Genomic DNA, 20,554 nt, shown 5'->3' on the forward strand with positions numbered 1-20,554 from the left:
AATTTTGACAAAATTATCTATAGAAATAAAATTTTGGCAAAATTTTCTATAGAAATAAACTTTTGACAAAATTTTCTATAGAAATAAAATTTTGACAAAATTTTCTATGGAATTAAAATTTTGACAAAACTTTATTTCTATAGAAAATTTTGACAAAGTTTTCTATAGAAATAATTTTCTATAGAAAATTTTCTATAGAAATAACATTTTGACAAAATTTTCTATAGAAATAACATTTTCACAAAATTTTCTATAGAAATAAAATTTTCACAAAATTTTCTATAGAAATAAAATTTTGACAAAATTTTCTATGGAAATAGTTTTGACAAAATTTTCTATAGAAATAAAATTTGGACAAAATTTTCTATAGAAATAAAATTTTTGACAAAATTTTCTATAGAAATAAAATTTTGACAAAAGTTTCAACAGAAATAAAATTTTGACAAAATAGTTCTATAGAAATAAAATGTTGACAAAATTTTCTATAGAAATAAAATTTTGACAAAATTTTCTATAGAAATAAAATTTTGACAAAATTTTCTATAGAAATAAAATTTTGACAAAATTTTCTATAGAAATAAAATTTTGACAAAATTTTCTATAGAAATAAAATTTTGACAAAATTTTCTATAGAAATAAAATTTTGACAAAATTTTCTATAGAAATAAAATTTTGACAAAATTTTCTATAGAAATAAAATTTTAAAAAAATTTTTTATAGAAATAAAATTTTGACAAAATTATCTATAGAAATTAAAATTTTGACAAAATTTTCTATAGAAATAAACTTTTGACAAAATTTTCTATAGAAATAAAATTTTGACAAAATTTTCTATGGAATTAAAATTTTGACAAAACTTTATTTCTATAGAAAATTTTGACAAAATTTTCTATAGAAATAAAATTTTGACAAAATTTTCTATAAAAATAAAATTTTAAAAAAATTTTTTATAGAAATAAAATTTTGACAAAATTATCTATAGAAATAAAATTTTGACAAAATTTTCAATAGAAATAAACTTTTGACAAAATTTTCTATAGAAATAAAATTTTGACAAAATTTTCTATGGAATTAAAATTTTGACAAAACTTTATTTCTATAGAAAATGTTGACAAAATTTGCTATAGAAATAATTTTCTATAGAAATAATTTTCTATAGAAAATTTTCTATAGAAATAACATTTTCACAAAATTTTCTATAGAAATAACATTTTCACAAAATTTTCTATAGAAATAAAATTTTCACAAAGTTTTCTATAGAAATAAAATTTTGACAAAATTTTCTATGGAAATAAAGTTTTGACAAAATTTTCTATAGAAATAAAATTTGGACAAAATTTTCTATAGAAATAAAATTTTGACAAAATTTTCTATAGAAATAAAATTTTGACAAAATTTTCTATAGAAATAAAATTTTGACAAAATTTTCTATAGAAATAAAATTTTGACAAAACTTTATTTCTATAGAAAATTTTGACAAAATTTTCTATAAAAAATTTTCTATAGAAATAAAATTATGAAAAAATTTCCTATAGAAATAAATTTTGAGAAAAATTCCTATAGAAAAAAAGTTTGATAAAATTTTCTATAGAAATAAAATTTTTGACAAAATTTTCTATAGAATAAAATTTTGACAAAATTTTCTATAGAAATAAAATTTTGACAAAATTTTCTATAGAAATAAAATTTTGACAAAATTTTCTATAGAAATAAAATTTTGACAAAATTTTCTATAGAAATAAAGTTTTGACAAAATTTTCTATAGTAATAAAATTTTGACAAAATTTTCTATAGAAATAAAATTTTGAAAAATTTTTCTACAGAAATAAAATTTTGACAACATTTTCTATAGAAGTAAAATTTTGACAAAATTTTCTATAGAAATAAAATTTTGACAAAATTTTCTATTGAAATAAAATTTTGACAAAATTTTCTATTGAAATAAAATTTTGAGAAAATTTTCTATAAAAATACAATTTTGAAAAATTTTTCTATAGAAATAAAATGTTGAGAAAATTTTGTTTTCTTTTGACAAAGAATTGCTTAAAAATGGCGCATAGTTTATAAGTTGTGAGCAAAATAACTTTTACATATGAAAATTTTGGGATATGAATGGAATTTTGAATTTTTTAAGGATGATCGTGTATTAATCTCCTTTTGCTCTAGAGAGTATAGTTTAGGAGATATGAGCAAAATAAAGTTTTCATATAAAAATTTCGATGTTTTCAAGATGTGGGTGCAATTTTGGATTTTCTAGGTTCTTTTCGCTCTAGGAGGCATAGTTTAGGAGAGATGAGCAAAATAAGTTTTTCATATAAAAATTTCGCATTTTTCAGGATTTGAGTGGAATATTGAATTTTCAAGGGATGATCCATTGTGATGGTTGGTTTAAGTTAGGTTGAAAAAAGACGTCGTAGACCTTCGAATGACATCCTCCCTTTTTTTACCCTGTACGTCTCTGAATATTTAATGTATATCTTACATTAAATGCAATCACCATCACCAACTAGGTGCAGGCTTAATATCATGACATAATCTTACATACTCTTCCTATGAGATTAAACTCTGCTACTACGATTAGACAATTTCTATATAAATTTATCTTTTGGGCTTTTATTAATTTACCCCAATCTTCTCTTAATTTACAGATAACCATGAAATCATGATATGACCTTATGGAATTCCCCATATCCTCCATACAATATGCATCGAACCAAAAAGAGATCGATTGGAAAGATCTCTCTAAATACTCAACACTCAGCGATACCAACAAAACAGAAACATCACAAAGTTCGCTTAAAAATTCCGAGTACTGGAATTGATTTTATCTTCCTAAGTCCTTTAATATGTACAATAATTTTATTAATAATAAATAATGTTCAAGCCAATCGCCCGCCACGTTTCATCATTGAAGGTCAATCGGAAATAGTGTTGCGACTAAAAGAGAGTCCAGAAACTCAAGTGGGTAAGTTGAAAATCGTAGAGTTCTCTTTTGATTCAAATTCAAACTTCAATTGCAAAATTTCAGGAACCCTTATATATACGCTCAAAGGCTATGATCCCGATAATGATCCGCTGACATTTGGTAAAAGACCTTCAGCCGATAGTGAAGTGATACGAATCGAAAATAAAGGCTCGAATGAAGCCAATGTGTACCTGGCCAAAGAATTGGATAGAGAAACTCAGGATGAATATTCCATAGTGTTAACATTAAGCGACAATCATTACAACGACTACAATTATGTTACTCAAAGTTTTCTATTGCTGGTCGAAGATATCAATGATAATGCACCCATATTTTTACCATATCAAAGTGCTATTGAAATACCGGAGAATAGTGAGCGAGGAATTATTACCGCCCTGGAAGCAGTGGATGCCGATGAGGGAGCCTATGGTCAAGTTGTTTATTATCTACAAGAATCGGAAGGTGACAACGATGTCTTCTCAATTACCACCCACCAGGGAAAGGGTATTCTAAGTCTAAGCGGTGATTTGGATTATGAGACAAAGGCCCTCTACCAATTGCGTGTGTTGGCTGTGGATAGAGCTAATCAAGGACCAATTAATACAGGCACCGCTGCATTATTGATTAAAGTTAAGGATATCGAAGATCAACCTCCAGAGTTTGTAAAAGTTCAACCTGTAGCTAGAATAGCCGAAGATGCTGCGGTGGGCACAAAGGTTATGCGTGTCCTATGTGTCGATGGAGATCGTGGCATTAATAATCCCATAGCTTATGAATTGGAACCAAATGAGTTATTTGCCATAGAACGTAATACCGGTTGGATATACACGATACGTGATTTGGATCGTGAGGATCCCAGTAATCAAGTGAATGGAGCTTACATCTTAAAAGTCACTGCTAAGGAGATATCCAAGGTGAGTACGTAAAGGGGCATTTCATTGGGATTCCTTTATAGTTGCCTGAGAGGACGGGAAGTTAATGAAGAATTTGTTTAGGCGATGCTGTCGTGTCAGTCAAGTTTGTTGTTCAAATTGTTCATACGCCAAAAATGCATTGATAGGTTAGGTTAGGTATTGTGACAGCGCGGTATTTCAGCCTTTCTTAAAGGCTGAAATCGTTTATTTAAAAAATCAAATTAAATTTCTTTTTCAAGTTCAATTAGTATAAAATTCAGGAAAAATATTCAGTTAGGCTTTCGCTTTTCCAAATCCGAATTGCCGGGCCTCACGCTTAACACCTGCCATCAGATTTTGTACAGCCACCTTGTCCACCTTCTTCGCCGCAGAAAGCCAGTTTGCCTTGAACTGCTGCTCGTCCTTAGCAGTTTTTTGGTCTTCTTTAGGTTCCGCCTGACAATAGCCCAGTATTTCTCAATTGGGCGGAGCTCTGGCGTGTTGGGAGGGTTCTTGTCCTTGGGAACCACCTGCACGTTGTTGGCGGCGTACCACTCCATGGCCTTTTTACCGTAATGGCAAGATGCCAAATCCGGCCAAAACAGTACGGAACAACCGTGTTTCTTCAGGAAAGGCAGCAGACGTTTATTCAAACACTCTTTCACGTAAATTTCTTGGTTGACAGTCCCGGAAGCTATGAAAATGCTGCTTTTCAATCCACAGGTACAGATGGCTTGCCAAACCAGATATTTCTTTGCGAACTTTGACAGTTTTATGTGCTTGAAAATATCTGCTACCTTTCCCCTTCCCCTTTTGCCGTATAAAACTCCTGTCCCGGAAGCTGCTTGTAGTCGGCTTTGACGTAGGTTTCGTCGTCCATTACCACGCAGTCAAACTTCGTCAGCATCGTCGTGTACAGCCTCCGGGATCGCGCTTTGGCCGTCGTATTTTATTTACCATCGCGATTTGGAGTCACTATCTTCTTGTAAGTCGATAGTCCGGTTCGTTTTTTGGCTCGATGCACGGTTGTAGACGATACACCCAGCTTATTTGCGGCATCTCGGAGAGAGAGGTTAGGGTTTCGCTTGAAACTACCGGCAACTCTCTTTGTCGTCTCAGCGGCTTCCGGTTTTCGATTTCCCCCCGATCCAGACTTCCTGGCCGTCGACAAACGTTCCCCAAACACTTTAATTACATTTGTAACGGTTGATTTGGCAACTTTTAGCGATTTTGCCAGCTTTGCGTGCGAGTAGCTCGGATTTTCGCGATGCGCGAGCAAAATTTTGATACGCTGCTCTTCTTGCTTGGACGGCATTTTGACAACTGAAGAGTGAATTCCAAAATAGGAGCAACATTCTACACACACACACCTTCAAAATTACGGGTGTTCAGGTTTTTTAAATGCAAAATTGAAAGAAATATATCAAGTTTATATTGACCAAATTTTGATACAACAAATGGTGAACTTCTCTCTCTCCTGAGTGCTGCCCGATTCTAACTTTAGCTCCTTGACAAGGGACCTCCTTTTCATAGCCGAGTCCGGCCGACGATTCACATTAGAAGAAGCTTTGAAACACTCAAAAATATCACCAGCATTACTAAGAGGGGATAGTCCACCGCTGAAACAGTTTTTGCTTTTAGGTTGAAACTGGAATTGAACCCATGAACCTTTGTATGCAAGGCGGCCATGCTATTCATAGCACCACTGTGGGTCGTTACTATAGAAATCGATTCTTTAATGGTCGGTAACTTGCGTATTCGTATGCGATGAGCTTTGATAGGTTTAACGGTCGGTAGTTGATGAAAAATTCGGACCGTATCTAATCGGTGCCTGAACGTCGGTTCGCTGACCGTCGTGAACTTGTGTATCGTCATTTCGTAGTTGTTCGGGAAGTTGGCTTTTGTATTGTCCCAAATATGTCGAAGTTGGCTGGCCATCGGATCGACAGTAGTGTGGAATACATCGTACAGACTATAAGTTTAGCCCAGATGGTGGCCACAAAATTAGATCCTTACAAACACAGACATTTAGTCCGGATAAACTTATAGTCTGAATGGCACAGTTGTCGTCTCGGGATCGGTAGAAGGTATAGGTGGAACTGTAAGCCCGAAGTTCCAAGTGGTGGACTGTAAACCCGAAGATCTCAGTGCCGGACTTGAAGGTCCAAAGAGGTTAGGTTAGGTTGGGTGGCAGCCCGATGTATCAGGCTCAATTAGAATATTCAGTCTATTGTGATACTACATTGGTGAACTTCTCTCTTATCACTGAGTGCTACCCGATTCCATGTTAAGTTCAATGAAAAGGGACCTCCTTTTTATAGCCGAGTCCGAACGGCGTTCCACATTGCAGTGAAACCACTTAGAGAAGCTTTGAAACCCTCAGAAATTTCACCAGTATTACTGAGGTGGGATAATCCACCGCTGAAAAACTTTTTGGTGTTCGATCGAAGCAGGAATCGAATCCACGACCTTGTGTAAGCAAGGCGGGCATGCTAACCATTGCACCACGGTGGCTTCCCAAAGAGGTTACTATAGACCCGAAGGTCTATGTTGTGGGGTCTGTAAACCTGAAGATCTCCGTGGTATTATCTATTACGAGACCCTTAATGCGTCTTACAGACTATAAGTTTTTCCTGACGGAATGACTATGTTTGTAAAGAATCCTACGGTGTGTCCAATCGATACGACAATTCGTTGATGACTAAATAATCGGTAAATGTGTTATCGATCTCATGAATATGCAGCAGTATCGATTATGCCTTCGGACTTAACTTATAATGTGGCTAATATATGGGATATGTTCGGCACGACCACTGTCGTCCGGATAAACTTTTAATCTGCAAGGCGCATAACGCATAAAAAAGTGCCAAACAATGAGCAGTACGATGTGTAGTTAGTCGCAGGTAGAACGACCGAGAATGCGATCGAATATTCTAGCGTAGAAACACTGAGACATAACAGTTAGCATGTACGTCGAGTAAGTTTGGGAACACGTATTATATCAGTCTTAATTTGCAAACAAGGCAGAAGTCAGCCACACTAATACGATGGAGGCGGCAGAATGCCACGTGGAAAACTGCATACGCAAGTCTACGTACCGGATATTCAAATTGGCACAAGAAATTGTACCAATCGCCTGATGAGATGCCATGAACAAAAGAGGAATAAGGAATAAGAATAATAAATAAAATGCTTTCGGCGAAGCATCCATATTAAGTAAATACTAAACTGAATAGACAACTCATTGAGAGATTAGCGAATGTCGGAGGCGAAGTCAAGATGCTGATTGGTTTGAAGAATGAATTAACCAAAAAAGCTTTTGCGGATTACAGCTCGAATTCAGGTTGGGGAGAAACTGCTGTGAGAATGGCTAGACGAGGAGCACATGCAGGCATATCTTCAAACCTCCTAAAGCAACGGATCAAAGGTACTATCAAATGTGGATAGAATTTTTAAAAAGTCCTCGAGAAAAAACGACATACCTTCGAGTCCTCCTCACTCAGAATCTATATTGGGCACACTTAAGGAAAACAAACCAAATATACCGCATCTTAATTGAACATTTGCTTTGCAGTTTCGGGGTGTATGCTCATAGGAAGGCATTTGCAATAAGTAAATAATTAACTGTGTAGCAAACTCATTGAGAGAATTGCTAATGTCGGGGTCGAAGTCAAGATGCTGGTAGGTGGTCAGCAAACAGCGTTTGCGGACAAGAAGCCGAATTAAGATGAGAGAGGAGCTGCTTTGGAGAAGAAGAATATGCCGGCAAGACCAGGAACACATGCATGTATATTTGCAAGCCCTCCTGATACTGAATCTGTATTGCTTGCTCATCTATTTTGATATTCCCTAGTATGCTTTCATGGCCAAACTTTTGGCATCCCGAGAATGATAAAGATATAAGTATATCTGGGCACAATAAAGGAAAATAAACCAAATCTACCGCATCTTACTTGAAAATTTGCTTTGCAGTTTCGGGTTGTATACTCATAGGAAGGCATTTACAATAAGTAAATACTTAACTGTGTAGCCATCTCATTGAGAGATTTGGGAATGTCGGGGTCGAAGTCAAGATGCTGGTAGGTGGTCAGCAAACAGCGTTTGCGGACAAGAAGCCGAATTAAGGTGAGAGAGGAGAAGAAGAATATGCCGGCAAGACCAGGAACACATGCATGTATATTTGCAAGCCCTCCTGATACTGAATTGTTCGCTCATCTACTTTGGTATTCCCTTGTATGCCTTCATGGCCAAACTTTTGGCATCCCGAGAATGATAAAGCGGTAGGAATATCCATTATTAGAAGGGTTACGTATATCTCCAAAGCGCTGGTTTCCGATGGGTTCTCGATACTAATGTTTAAGACCCTGGTTATATATGGAATATCTATATCTATAGTATCCGGAATTTTTACTCAAAACTCACATGTCACATCCGATTTCGCTGCTCTCGCCAGTAGTCAAAATGTACTTCATGGAGAATTTTCCATCAATTGGGATTTTGCAAACATATCAGCACAATAGTTTTAGGTCTAAACCACTTGTAAAGGTTAATGGGTTCAATTATCCCATGATGGTCCTCATACCACTCGTCGCTGGTATCTGGCGATTCCTTGCCAATCTTCTAAGTTATTTTAGAAATTTCGGGATATCGTCCATAAAATCGTCAACCACAGTATTCTGAATGATAGAGACTATGACGTCACACTACAGATAACAAAACTGCTTCGTGATTCTCGGTGTCATATTCCATAGCCTGTCATGCGTCTATGCTACCGTGTCGGTAACATCAGAGATAAAATAACCCCCTGTCAGAACTGCTGCGTCCAGATTGCGTGTGGCCACAGTTGTCTCCTAGATCTCCTTCTTGTGGTAAGCACGATTTTCCCTGTGCGAAGAGATTTTTACATGATGCCAAAACATTGGCTCTTGAGATGCCTTCCTAATAATCACCAAAGTTAGCATCTTATTGCCGGGAATCCTTCTCCCAGGAAACTCAGTGGCATTTCCAAACTTCCTTCCTAATAATCACCTAATGCGCTTTGCAGACTATCATTTATTCCGGACGGAATGTCCGTGTTTGTAAAGAATCCCACAGTATGTCACATCGATGCGACTTGGCGGCGATGACTAAATAATCGGTTAATGCGTGCAACAGCATCGATTATGCCTTCGGACTTAACTTATAATATGCACAATATATGGGATATGTGCGACACGAGCACTGTCGTCCGCAATAACTGATAGTCTGTAAAGCGCATAAGTCAGCATCTTATTGCCGGGAATCCTTCTCCCAAGAAACTCAGTGGCATTATTATTACAACGTGGCTGAATTTTGGCTTAAATGTAAAAATGTCACACACTCTCCGAACCTTATCCGGAATGTACTCTTTCGATTTCAACGCGCAGAACTTGACGTGTGGGTTTCAGAAGTGACAATTTTGATGTGGAAGACAAAGAACGGCCAGGGCAGCCAGGGAAACAAAAATATTCTCCATTTAATAGAAGAGAGCGAAGCCCATATCACCATCAGATTCCTACTTCTTTTCTTCCTTCTTGACCTCAGCTCCCGTTGGAGCAACACCGACACCGGAGCCAATGTTGGTGATCAAATTCTTAACAGAAGTTCGAAGGTGCTGCATTGGAGACATTATTTGATGGGAACTTTTGTCAAGCGCAAGAACATTCCAAATCATTCGAAGTTTCACGCAATTGAAGCTATTGGGAATGATTCAAAATCAAAGGAAATTGGATACCGCACGAGTTGAAGCCGAGAGACGTTAAAAGGCGATTTTTCAAATGCGAACGGCTTCTTCAAAGCCAACATGAGAGAAAGGTGTTTTGAATCGCATCGTTACTAGTGATGACAAGTGGATCCAATACTACAATTTCAATCGAATACAAATCACATGGTTACCCCGGCCGTGCCTCAAAATCGATGGCAATACCGAATACACATGGAAAGAATTTTATGCTGTGTATATGGTGGGTTCATCTGCGTGTGGTGTAGTATGAACTGCTGCAACAGAGTATAACGATCACATGGGCTTTGAATGGAGCTCAGTTGATGTGTTTGAGCCAAGCTTTGCATGATATTTGGAAAGGTACGACAATGTGATTTTGCAGCACGGCTACATGTTGCAAAACCCGTAAAAACTTATTTGGAAATACTCGAGTGGAAAGTCCTAACCCTCTCGTCGCATAGAAGAGATTTTGCAGATTTGATTACCACTTGATCTGATCGATAACGCATGACCAGCGTTGTCGTTTAACGAGGAAGTCAGAAATTGGGTCGATTTGTTGCCAGAAAGATGAGAAATTTTTAATGGCTACCGAACTGATAGGGACGCGGAAATCCAAACCTTTTGAACATTTTTACCTTTCCATAACACTCAAAGTGTCTAACGATGGACAATACCACAATTGATCAGTCTCTTAGAATTTTTTTCAGAATTAATTCTCAAACATTTGAAAAAATCTCGTATGCGTTCCCATTTGCAACTCGAAGTATTGAAACTCCCCTTTGGTCTTGTCAAGTTTAAGATAATACACACATTTCCTCGAGTTCCTCGAACGGATTGTTAACCCCGTACTTATGAAGAGACTTATTCCAATAGCCCTTCTAGATACTCATCATAGATATACTAATGTTTCCTCCTCTAACTTCTATTCCAGGTCACTTCTTCAACGGCTATGTCTGCTCAAGTTAAAACAGAAGTTACTATTATTGTGTCCGATGTCAATGATGAAATTCCCACCTTTGGAGAGCTTATCTATCGCTGTGAAGTTAATGAAAATGCCCAGGCTAATACCCCATTGAATTTTATCGATGGTGATGTTCGGCATTTCGTCTATGATCGTGATGTGGGTAACAATGGAACATTTCGTCTATTCTTAGATCCTCCCAATGATCTATTTGAAATCGTTCCGGATATAGCTGTTAATGAAGCAAGTTTTATGGTTCGGGTGAAAAATCCCAAGTCACTGGATTATGAACAATTGAAGGAGATCAATTTCACACTCTTCGCTCGAGAAGTTGATGAGCCCAGTCGTTATTCATCTGCCCACATACAGATATTCATAAGGGATCAAAATGATAATTTTCCAGAATTTTCTCAAAATATCTATAATGTGTCATTGGCGGAGAATAGTGAAATTGGTACAGCAATAACGAAATTGGAAGCTTTCGATGTAGATTCAGGGGATTTTGGAACCTTGGGAATAAGATATCGAAATCTTAGAGGTGGCATAGCCCATTTGTAAGTTGAATATAGCGTTTTATCTATGGATAGAAGTTAACCTTTGGAACTTTACATCTTTCAGATTACATCTGAATCCCATTACTGGTTTGATAACCATCAGACAATCTGGTGGTTCGGCTTTTGATCGGGAGATTATCTCACGTCATTATATGACCGTCGAAGCCATTGACAACTTGGGTCAAGGTAATCGTAATACAGCCCAATTGATTATAAATATCGAAGATCTCAATGATAATGCTCCAATATTCCTGCAACGCCAATACGAAACCACATTGCTGGAAAATAAATTGACATTTGAACACCCGCTGCAATTGGAAGCTCGTGATATTGATCTGAATGGCACCGAAAATAGTCAAATAACCTATGAAATTGTTGAAGGAATGTATCGTCAAAATTTCTCAATTGATCCAGAATTGGGAATTCTAAGACCAAATAATGTCTTTGACTATGAACAATTGGTAGAACATAAAAATCGTCCATATCCTAAAGGCACGGCCGATAAAGGAGTTCGTGTATTGGATCTAATGGTTCGAGCTCGAGATTCTGGTATACCCATGCTATCGACTGTAGTTCCTGTCTTAATTTATGTTCAGGATATCAATGACAATGCTCCAATATTTTTAAAAAATTTCTATTCCAAAAGTATTCCTGAAGATATACCGAGTGGTAGTTCCATTCTTCAAATCACTGCCATCGATCGTGATGGTTCGGCTCCAAATAATGTTATTGTTTATCGCATACAATCTGGAGCTAAGGATAAATTTGTAATTAATTCTGAGACAGGCGTTATAACTGTGGCTCATGGTGCTAATTTGGATCCAGATTTAACGGAGAATAAAACAATGCTATATACTTTATCGGTGGTAAGTATGGAAAGCAGAGTGTGACCCGAAAGGTGCCGAAAGGTTCTCCCTCTTTTGGCCGTGTTCATCCTGGGGCAGTTATTATTTATCAGAAAAAGGATGTGTTCAGTCAACATTAAATTAAAAACTTTAAGGTACCTATCAAAAAGGGAGCCAAGCCCAAAAGATAAATGACCTTTCGGCGGATCGTCACAAGTGTTAGCGTTGAAAAATAGCTCTTCAGGGGTGTTATACCAGATTATCTACTACAGAAATGTTTTATAGAGAATGGTACACACTTTCAGGCGACAAAAATGTTCGCTCGAAAGCCTTATAATAAAACATTAACAAAGTGCTCACAAATCTTCTATTGGAGCCGCTAAACATAGGTCTTGAGTTCCCATCGGGGACTAAAGTATTGGAGGCCTTGGTGGTATTGATGATATCTGCAATAGCGGCTTTAGGTATCGTTAGCTTCGGTTTGTGGTTCTCGCCCAAACACTACTTTATCTATCGGTGATCACTTATATTCGATTAAAATATGCCATTAACTCTACGTGATCCATCAGAATTCTCATGGCTGGGGATCATCTTCTCACTCTCATTCTGCAATTCGCTGGTACTGATCTCATTCGAATTCTAATCATCCTTCTAACTGTCTCGCGATTCTTAGACTTCGAGGACTCTATCCAATCACTAATTTCACCCCATTGGTTCGTTGAACTCGCCCAAATCCTACTTTCTCTATCGATGATCACTTCTAAATGAAGGATTCTAATTATCCTTCATACAACCAACAACTCGTCCTCTTCCCATGCTTGATGGATCAAGCAACATCGCCATCTTACGCATGTCGAAGCCATGGACTCCTCGCTCTTGTATTGTATATTTAAAGTTTTGATAGTCAACATTGTCTGCAACGCCTTCGTAGGCGTAGTTTTCTTATTACGAAACAAATTATTCCGCTGAACCCTGCGGAGACATCATGTCCCAGTTCTAAGGGCAAAGTTCTAGCAGGTCTGTATGTTTCCACTGAGTATTACTTTTCTGAAATGTCCATACTAGGGCTGCATAGTTTACCTCCACTTGGCTTATAGGTAGTCAACACGGTATCTTTGTCCGCACCGCAAGTGATGCTACAACCGACTTGAGGACCTTGTTTCTACCGCGGAGTTTATCCCAAATTGCAGTGGCTCGGCGGACGACATGAAAAGGCTGTCGAATGTGACCCCGAAAACCTTGGGGCAATTTATATCGGAATTGTTGCTCCATCGACAATAAACTGTCTGCATACTTCTGCTCTCTATGTAGTGAATAGGATTTGATGACAGATATCCTCAAATTTATAGCAGTGAAATAACTGGTGATCCATCGCATATGTCATCAACAATGGGCTCGGATGCCAAGATTGTACAATCGATATATCACTTCACTTTGGGGAACTCCTGTTACCTCTATTGGGTTTTGACTTCTTATGCCTAAATTCCACATATGACTGGGGTTTGCACAGATAATTTAGAACTCAACGCTACGTTACCGACGGCGGGGACATGTTCTCGATGTCCTCGAATGGCTTCGATAGGTCTCGAGGGCCGTCCTATGACACGGCAGTGTGTTGGTGCTATACTTTACGGAATCCATGTTGATGGTCGGCAGCTCGAAAATTTTTCACAGGCTGGAGAGCAGTAGTACCTCTTGGCTAGCGATAGAAGGGAAATTGGTCTGTTTCACGCTTGCTCGAGTCTCTGCCTGGCTTCAGCAGTGGGAGCACTCTACCCATTTTCCAGACATAAGGTGTAATCAATGATTCCAAAGACAATATTCCCAGATGTTTCAGCATTATCATAGAAATTCCCTCACGCTGTTGATGGCATTCGGCTGCGGTAAATTGTGGTGTAGGTTAGGTTAGGTGGCAGCCCGATGTATCAGGCTCACTTAGACTATTCAGTCCATTGTGATACCACATTGGTGAACTTCTCTCTTATCACTGAGTGCTGCTCGATTCCATGTTAAGCTCAATGACAAGGGACCTCATTTTTATAGCCGAGTCCGAACGGCGTTCCACATTGCAGTGAAACCACTTAGAGAAGCTTTGAAACCCTCAGAAATGTCACCAGCATTACTGAGGTGGGATAATCCACCGCTGAAAAACTTTTTGGTGTTCGGTCTAAGCAGGAATCGAACCCACGACCTTGTGTATGGAAGGCGGGCATGCTAACCATTGCACTACTTGTGGTGTATCGCTGGCTCGAAGACCCCGAATGTGACGAATGGCTCTCCTTTTCGCTTCATCATTCTCAAGATGCCTGAACAGGTGTCGGTTGAAAAATCTAGCGAATCTCTACGGATTAGTCATTGTCACGTCGCCAAAGGTGACTGAAATCCCATCATCCCTTGTAGCGAGGTTCGAGAGACACAACTTACCTGTACATGTGCCTAGATTATATTGCTTCTGGTGCTCTAACCATGTCTTCCGCTTGTGCTCGTCGGTTATCTTTCTAATCTCTAGATTCGGGATCAGAAGGGTTAGCACTAGCGTTCATTACGTAGCCTGACGACTCACTGCTGCTTTCGTTGGCACAACTAGAGAGAATAAAAAGCAAGAGGACGAAACTATATTATATAAATCATTTCATTCTATTAATTTTTTGAAATTGTAAATGCCGATGCTTTTATAAAGAATTTATCAAAACAGCGCTTTGACCGCAACTTCGGTAATACCAAAGCTGCAGGCATTGTGTGACATCTATACAGTTGACTTTTGTTGTTTTTGTAGAAGAGAAATTTTCGTTCTCTTGTGTTTTTATATTCTCTGGCGCAACATCCTGCTACGTTGCCAGTATGGCTATACCCCAGCAGCGATGATAAGCTGTAGCAGTTCCAGAAGTCCAGCCACTCCAGGCACTGCTAAACATCACCGAAACTAAAACTGGTTTCGGCAAAACTGAACAGTAACATGGTCCGGGATTTTCCTCTTTCCCGGCTCGGAGCAAATGCTCTGATGCCTCTGGTGGATGAGTGGGACCTACAGCAGGGGTTTTATCTCTCGTTAGCCAATAGCAGCCCGGATATTGATCACCCACTATATGGAGACAGCAAGAGAAGTTGAACACTCCACGCATTAAAGGGTTCGTACATCTTCCTGCTGACCGCACCTGGACCGTTTAACCAGAAAGTGGAAGAAGTTTTGGATAGTCTCCGCTCCTCACCAAGGAGGTGAACACGTCCAAATACGTGGGATCGGATTGGTACCTATGCACGCTTGTGTATGGGGGCGATGGTGGGCGCATTATTTCCAACCCTGCGTTTTGGACTCCGCAGGGTTAGGCCGTGACGGCAGGAATCTGCGTAATCAAAACGACATACCTGTCCGCACATGGATCACGACGGATCATACTAAATAAGATAATGAATTGTTTTGTCCGATTATGATTATGCAACCACACCAACATCGACTTATTCAGATGCCGCAAAATGTTTCTCGTCTCATTAGTCGTCGTGGCTATGTTCACATACTCACTCTTTTCACTTTGTTTTTAAATCCAATTTCAGCTTGCTATTGATGGAGGCATTGGCAATTCACAACTAATGAATACGGCAACTGTGAATATCTCCATCAAGGATGTCAACAACAAACTACCTCTACTGCCAGAGTTACCAACGTTACAAATTGTTGAGAATACCCCGGTGGGAACACAAATTTACAAAATCATAGCCAATGATTCTGATGAAAACCCAATAATACGTTATAAAATTAATTCGTTAAATTCGGAAGCACGTAATGAAGAAGGTACTGTGGTCAAACAAAGTGAATACGATTATATATCGATATTCGATTTGGATCCTATCGATGGTACTCTACAACTAATTAAACTAATCGATCGCGAACGTGTGGAACATATAAAACTATCAGTCATCGTTGAAGATTTAGCTGCAGCCAAAGGAAAACAAATTGTCGAAGGATTTCTCACCATACAAATTGCCGATGAAAATGACAATAATCCAAAATTCAAACAGCCATTCTATAGGAAATCGATTACCGAGAATAGTATGAATGGGGCTCTCATAGACAATGTCATTGCTTATGATATCGATAAAAATCGTACAATAACCTATAGTGTCGAAGGTAATCCTTTGATACGGCAAATGATTCACATGGATTCACATACAGGTGAAATTGTGGTTGCCAATAAAATCGATCATGAGCAATATCAATGGTTGAACTTCTCCGTTAGAGCTACAGATTCTGGTGTGCCCCCACGTTCATCGTTAGTCGATGTTTTTGTATCGGTTTTAGATGAAAACGATAATAATCCCTATTTTATAGGGGGATCGAAGAATTATACAATTAGTGAATCCGCTGTGGTGGGTACTCGTATTGGTACCATACAAGCTTCCGATGCTGATTCTGGTGATTTTGGAAAAATCACTTTTCTTATGGATCGCATCAGTTCTCAGGGGAAATTTTCCATAGATGCTGATACTGGAGTATTGACGGTCATAGACAAACTTGATCGAGAGATGAAAGATTTCTATATGCTGGTCATAGAGGCTTGGGACAATTATCAATTTGGTTTTTTGGCTGGTGAAAGTCGTAATGCATTCAAACAGGTTTTGTAAGTATTGGCTTGGATGTTTTCTTGATTTTTTGTGTAAATTGTATATTCATATTTTTTAGCATAACAATATTGGATGAAAATGATAATATTCCAGAAGTTATTGTGCCAACTTCTTGTATTTTAATCACAGAGTATCATGAACTAAATGAAAAAATTGCCTCAATCAAAGGCAAAGATGCTGATGATCCTCAGACACCTAATGGCAGATTGGAATTTAGGTTGTCCAAAGGAAATCAAGAAGGTGAGAACTAAAATGTCGATAGTATACGGAAAAAATGTTGTTGCCTTTATTCGTGAAATTAGGTGATTCTGTTTATTTATTAGCAAATTTTTAATTGAAAAAATTGTGGAGATATTTTTTTCTGTGCAGGATGGAAGTTTATAGTTTATAGGGTGGTAGTATCTAAAAAAAATAAAATTTTGACAAAATTTTCAATAGAAATAAAATTTTGACAAAATTTTCTATAGAAATAAAATTTTAACAACATTTTCTATAGAAATAAAAGTTTAACAAAATTTTCTATAGATATGAAATTTTAATAAAACTTTCTATAGAAATAAAACTTTGGCAAAATTTTCTATAGAAATAAAATTTTGACATAATTTTCTATAGAAATAAAATTTTGACAAAATTTTCTATAGAAATACAATTTTGACAAAATTTTCCATAGAAATAAAATTTTGATAAAATTTTCTATAGAAATAAAAGTTTCACAAAATGTTTAATAGAAATAAAATTTTTACAACATTTCCTATTGAAATACAATTTTGACAAAATTTTCTATAGAATTAAAATTTTGACAAAATTTTCTATAGAAATAAAATGTTGACAAAATTTTTATAGAAATAAAATGTTGACAAAATTTTTTATAGAAACAAAATTTTGACAAAAATTTCTATAGAAATAACATTTTGACAAATTTTCTATAGAAATAAAATTTTGACAAAATTTTCTATAGAAACAAAATTTTGACAAAATTTTCTATAGAAATAAAATTTTGACAAAAATTTCTATAGATTTTGACAAAATTTTCTATAGAAATAAAATTTTGACAAAATTTTCTATAGAAATAAAATTTTGACAAAAATTTCTATAGGTTTTTACAAAATTTTCTATAGAAATAAAATTTTGACAAATTTTTCTATAGAAATAAAATTTGGACAAAAATTTCTATAGGAATAAAATGTTGACAAAATTTCCTATAGAAATAAAATGTTGACAAAATTTTCTGTAGAAATACAATTTTGACAAAATTTTCCATAGAAATAAAATTTTGACAAAATTTTCTATAGAAATAAAAGTTTAACAAAATGTTTGATAGCAATAAAATTTTGACAACATTTCCTATTGAAATAAAATTTTGACAAAATTTTCTATAGAAATAAAATTTTGACAAAATTTTCTATAGAAATAAAATTTTGACAAAATTTTTATAGAAAAAAAATGTTGACAAAATTTTCTATGAAACAAAATCTTGACAAAAATTTCTATAGAAATAACATTTTGACAAAATTTTCTATAGAAATAAATTTTTGACAAAATTTTCTATAGAAATAAAATTTTGACAAAAATTTCTATAGATTTTGACAAAATTTTCTATAGAAATAAAATTTTGACAAAATTTTCTATAGAAATAAAATTTTGACACAAATTTCTATGTTCAATAGAAATAAAATTTTGACAACATTTCCTATTGAAATAAAATTTTGACAAAATTTTCTTAGAAATAAAATTTTAACAACATTTTCTATAGAAATAAAAGTTTAACAAAATTTTCTATAGATATGAAATTTTAATAAAACTTTCTATAGAAATAAAGCTTTGGCAACATTTTCTATAGAAATAAAATTTTGTCATAATTTTCTATAGAAATAAAATTTTGACAAAATTTTTATAGAAATAAAATTTTGACACAAATTTCTATGTTCTATGTTCAATAGAAATAAAATTTTGACAACATTTCCTATTGAAATAAAATTTTGACAAAATTTTCTATAGAAATAAAATTTTGACAAAATTTTCTATAGAAATAAAATTATTATATAGAAATAAAATTTTGACAAAATTTTTATAGAAATAAAATGTTGACAAAATTTTCTATAGAAACAAAATTTTGACAAAAATTTCTATAGAAATAAAATTTTGACAACATTTTCTATTGAAATAAAATTTTGACAAAATTTTATATAGAAATAAAATTTTGACACAAATTTCTATAGATTTTGACAAAATTTTCTATAGAAATAAAATTTTGACAAAATTTTCTATAGAAATAAAATTTTGACATTTTATATAGAAATACAATTTTGACAAAAGTTTTTATAGAAATAAAAATTTTGACAAAATTTTCTATAGAAATAAAATGTTGACAAAATTTTCTATAGGAATAAAATGTTGACAAAATTTCCTATAGAAATAAAATTTTGACAAAATTTTCTGTAGAAAAAAAAATGACAAAAATTTCTATAGAAATAAAATTTGGACAAAATTTTCTATAGAAATAAAATGTTGACAAAATTTTCTATAGAAATAAAATTTTGACAAAATTTTCTATAGAAATACAATTTTGACAAAGTTTTTTATAGAAATAAAAATTTTGACAAATTTTTCTATAGAAAAAAAATTTTGACAAAATTTTCTTTGTAAATAAAATTTTCTTTAGAAATCAAATTTTGACAAAATTTTCTATAGAAATACAATTTTGACAAAGTTTTTTATAGAAATAAAAATGTTCACAAAATTTTCTATAGAAATAAAATTTTGACAAAATTTTCTATAGAAATAAAATAAAATTTTTTGCTTAGCGTCACGTTATCTATCAGAATAGCTTGATCTGGCAACCCGTCATTTCACTGGGATCGGACCACCTCCCGTTAATTCTCACCAATGACCGGTCTTGCAACTTCATAACTTCTGAACGCTGTACTTTTATCAAAAGAAAGCTAACTGGGACGACTAAAGAGAAATACACCGATCACAGCTTTAATGAGCTCCAGTCCCTCTCCCATTTACATGTTGTCCAGAGGGCCCATACCGGCCGCTGGCTTCATACCCGCTTTTCGAATTGCCCAGACGAGAACCAACTTCCCAGCTGAAGCGACGTAAAGGACTCCAGCAACACACCATAATTTACCCAGCCATGGGTACCAATATCATCAACATGCGCTTTGCGCAAGCCACGTGAGACGCTGGGCCCGACGAAATTCGTATGCTAAAGTTGAAACATCTGGGAATACTAAACTTGGGTGATATCTCTGGTACTGTTAAACCTCTTTTCACTGTCCCAACCCTTCCTAACGGCGTTGATATCATATCATACAATCATAGCATCCGGGACCCTTGTTAATGACATCTGCGACTGCGATTCACTACATGGATGGCTGAAGTCCATATACCATTGTACCGATACTGAAAACAATTCCGACAACAAATTGCCCCAAGATTCACAGAGTCACAATCGACAGCGTTTTTAAGTCGTCTGCCCGCGCCACTGCAAATTGTGATAAACTCCATGTTTTCCCAATCGATTTTCGGTATCACTTGGCGTGCGGACAAAGAAACCTCTTTGGCTACATATAAGGCAAATGGCTGGTAAGTGGAAAACTACGCAGCCCCAGTGTGAACTTGCCAGAACACTGCCCTTAGAACTTCGACAGGATGTCTTCACGAACCAAGGATGTAAGGGTTCATCTTCGTTATCTAGAGCCAGTTTTACAAAAGAAAGCCTCTAGGAATAACAGGCAGGTCTGATTCAGGATTCATTAGGATACAGCAGCTAAAGCGGTGAGGAGCTACAAGGATAATCCTATTCTCGAAGTCCGACCATCTCCCATAACAACAGAGGAATGTGACCTCCCTCCCTGACTACGGTCGTTTTGGCCCAACCAAGATCGGAAAAGGTCAGTCACCATAACAGGCTGGTCTGAACAAGATTCATGAGGATACAGCAGCTGCAGCGGTTAAATCGATTTTTGAT

The 20,554-nt window shown here is 35.8% G+C and overlaps 1 protein-coding gene across 1 annotated transcript in view; it reads left to right on the forward strand.

The window, feature by feature from the left end:
• Nucleotides 1-20,554, forward strand: part of Cad88C (cadherin 88C) — a 68,408-nt gene that overhangs the window by 40,477 nt on the left and 7,377 nt on the right. Inside the window, exons 2-7 of the mRNA XM_075292228.1 lie at nucleotides 2,649-2,965; nucleotides 3,029-3,879; nucleotides 10,530-11,113; nucleotides 11,178-11,979; nucleotides 15,511-16,574; nucleotides 16,637-16,818. Of these exons, the coding sequence (XP_075148343.1) occupies nucleotides 2,668-2,965; nucleotides 3,029-3,879; nucleotides 10,530-11,113; nucleotides 11,178-11,979; nucleotides 15,511-16,574; nucleotides 16,637-16,818 (3,781 nt within the window). The 5' untranslated portion in view covers nucleotides 2,649-2,667. The remainder of the gene's footprint in view (nucleotides 1-2,648; nucleotides 2,966-3,028; nucleotides 3,880-10,529; nucleotides 11,114-11,177; nucleotides 11,980-15,510; nucleotides 16,575-16,636; nucleotides 16,819-20,554) is intronic.

Source organism: Haematobia irritans, chromosome 1 (assembly GCF_050003625.1).
Source record: "Haematobia irritans isolate KBUSLIRL chromosome 1, ASM5000362v1, whole genome shotgun sequence".
Classification (NCBI taxonomy): Eukaryota; Metazoa; Arthropoda; class Insecta; order Diptera; family Muscidae; genus Haematobia; species Haematobia irritans.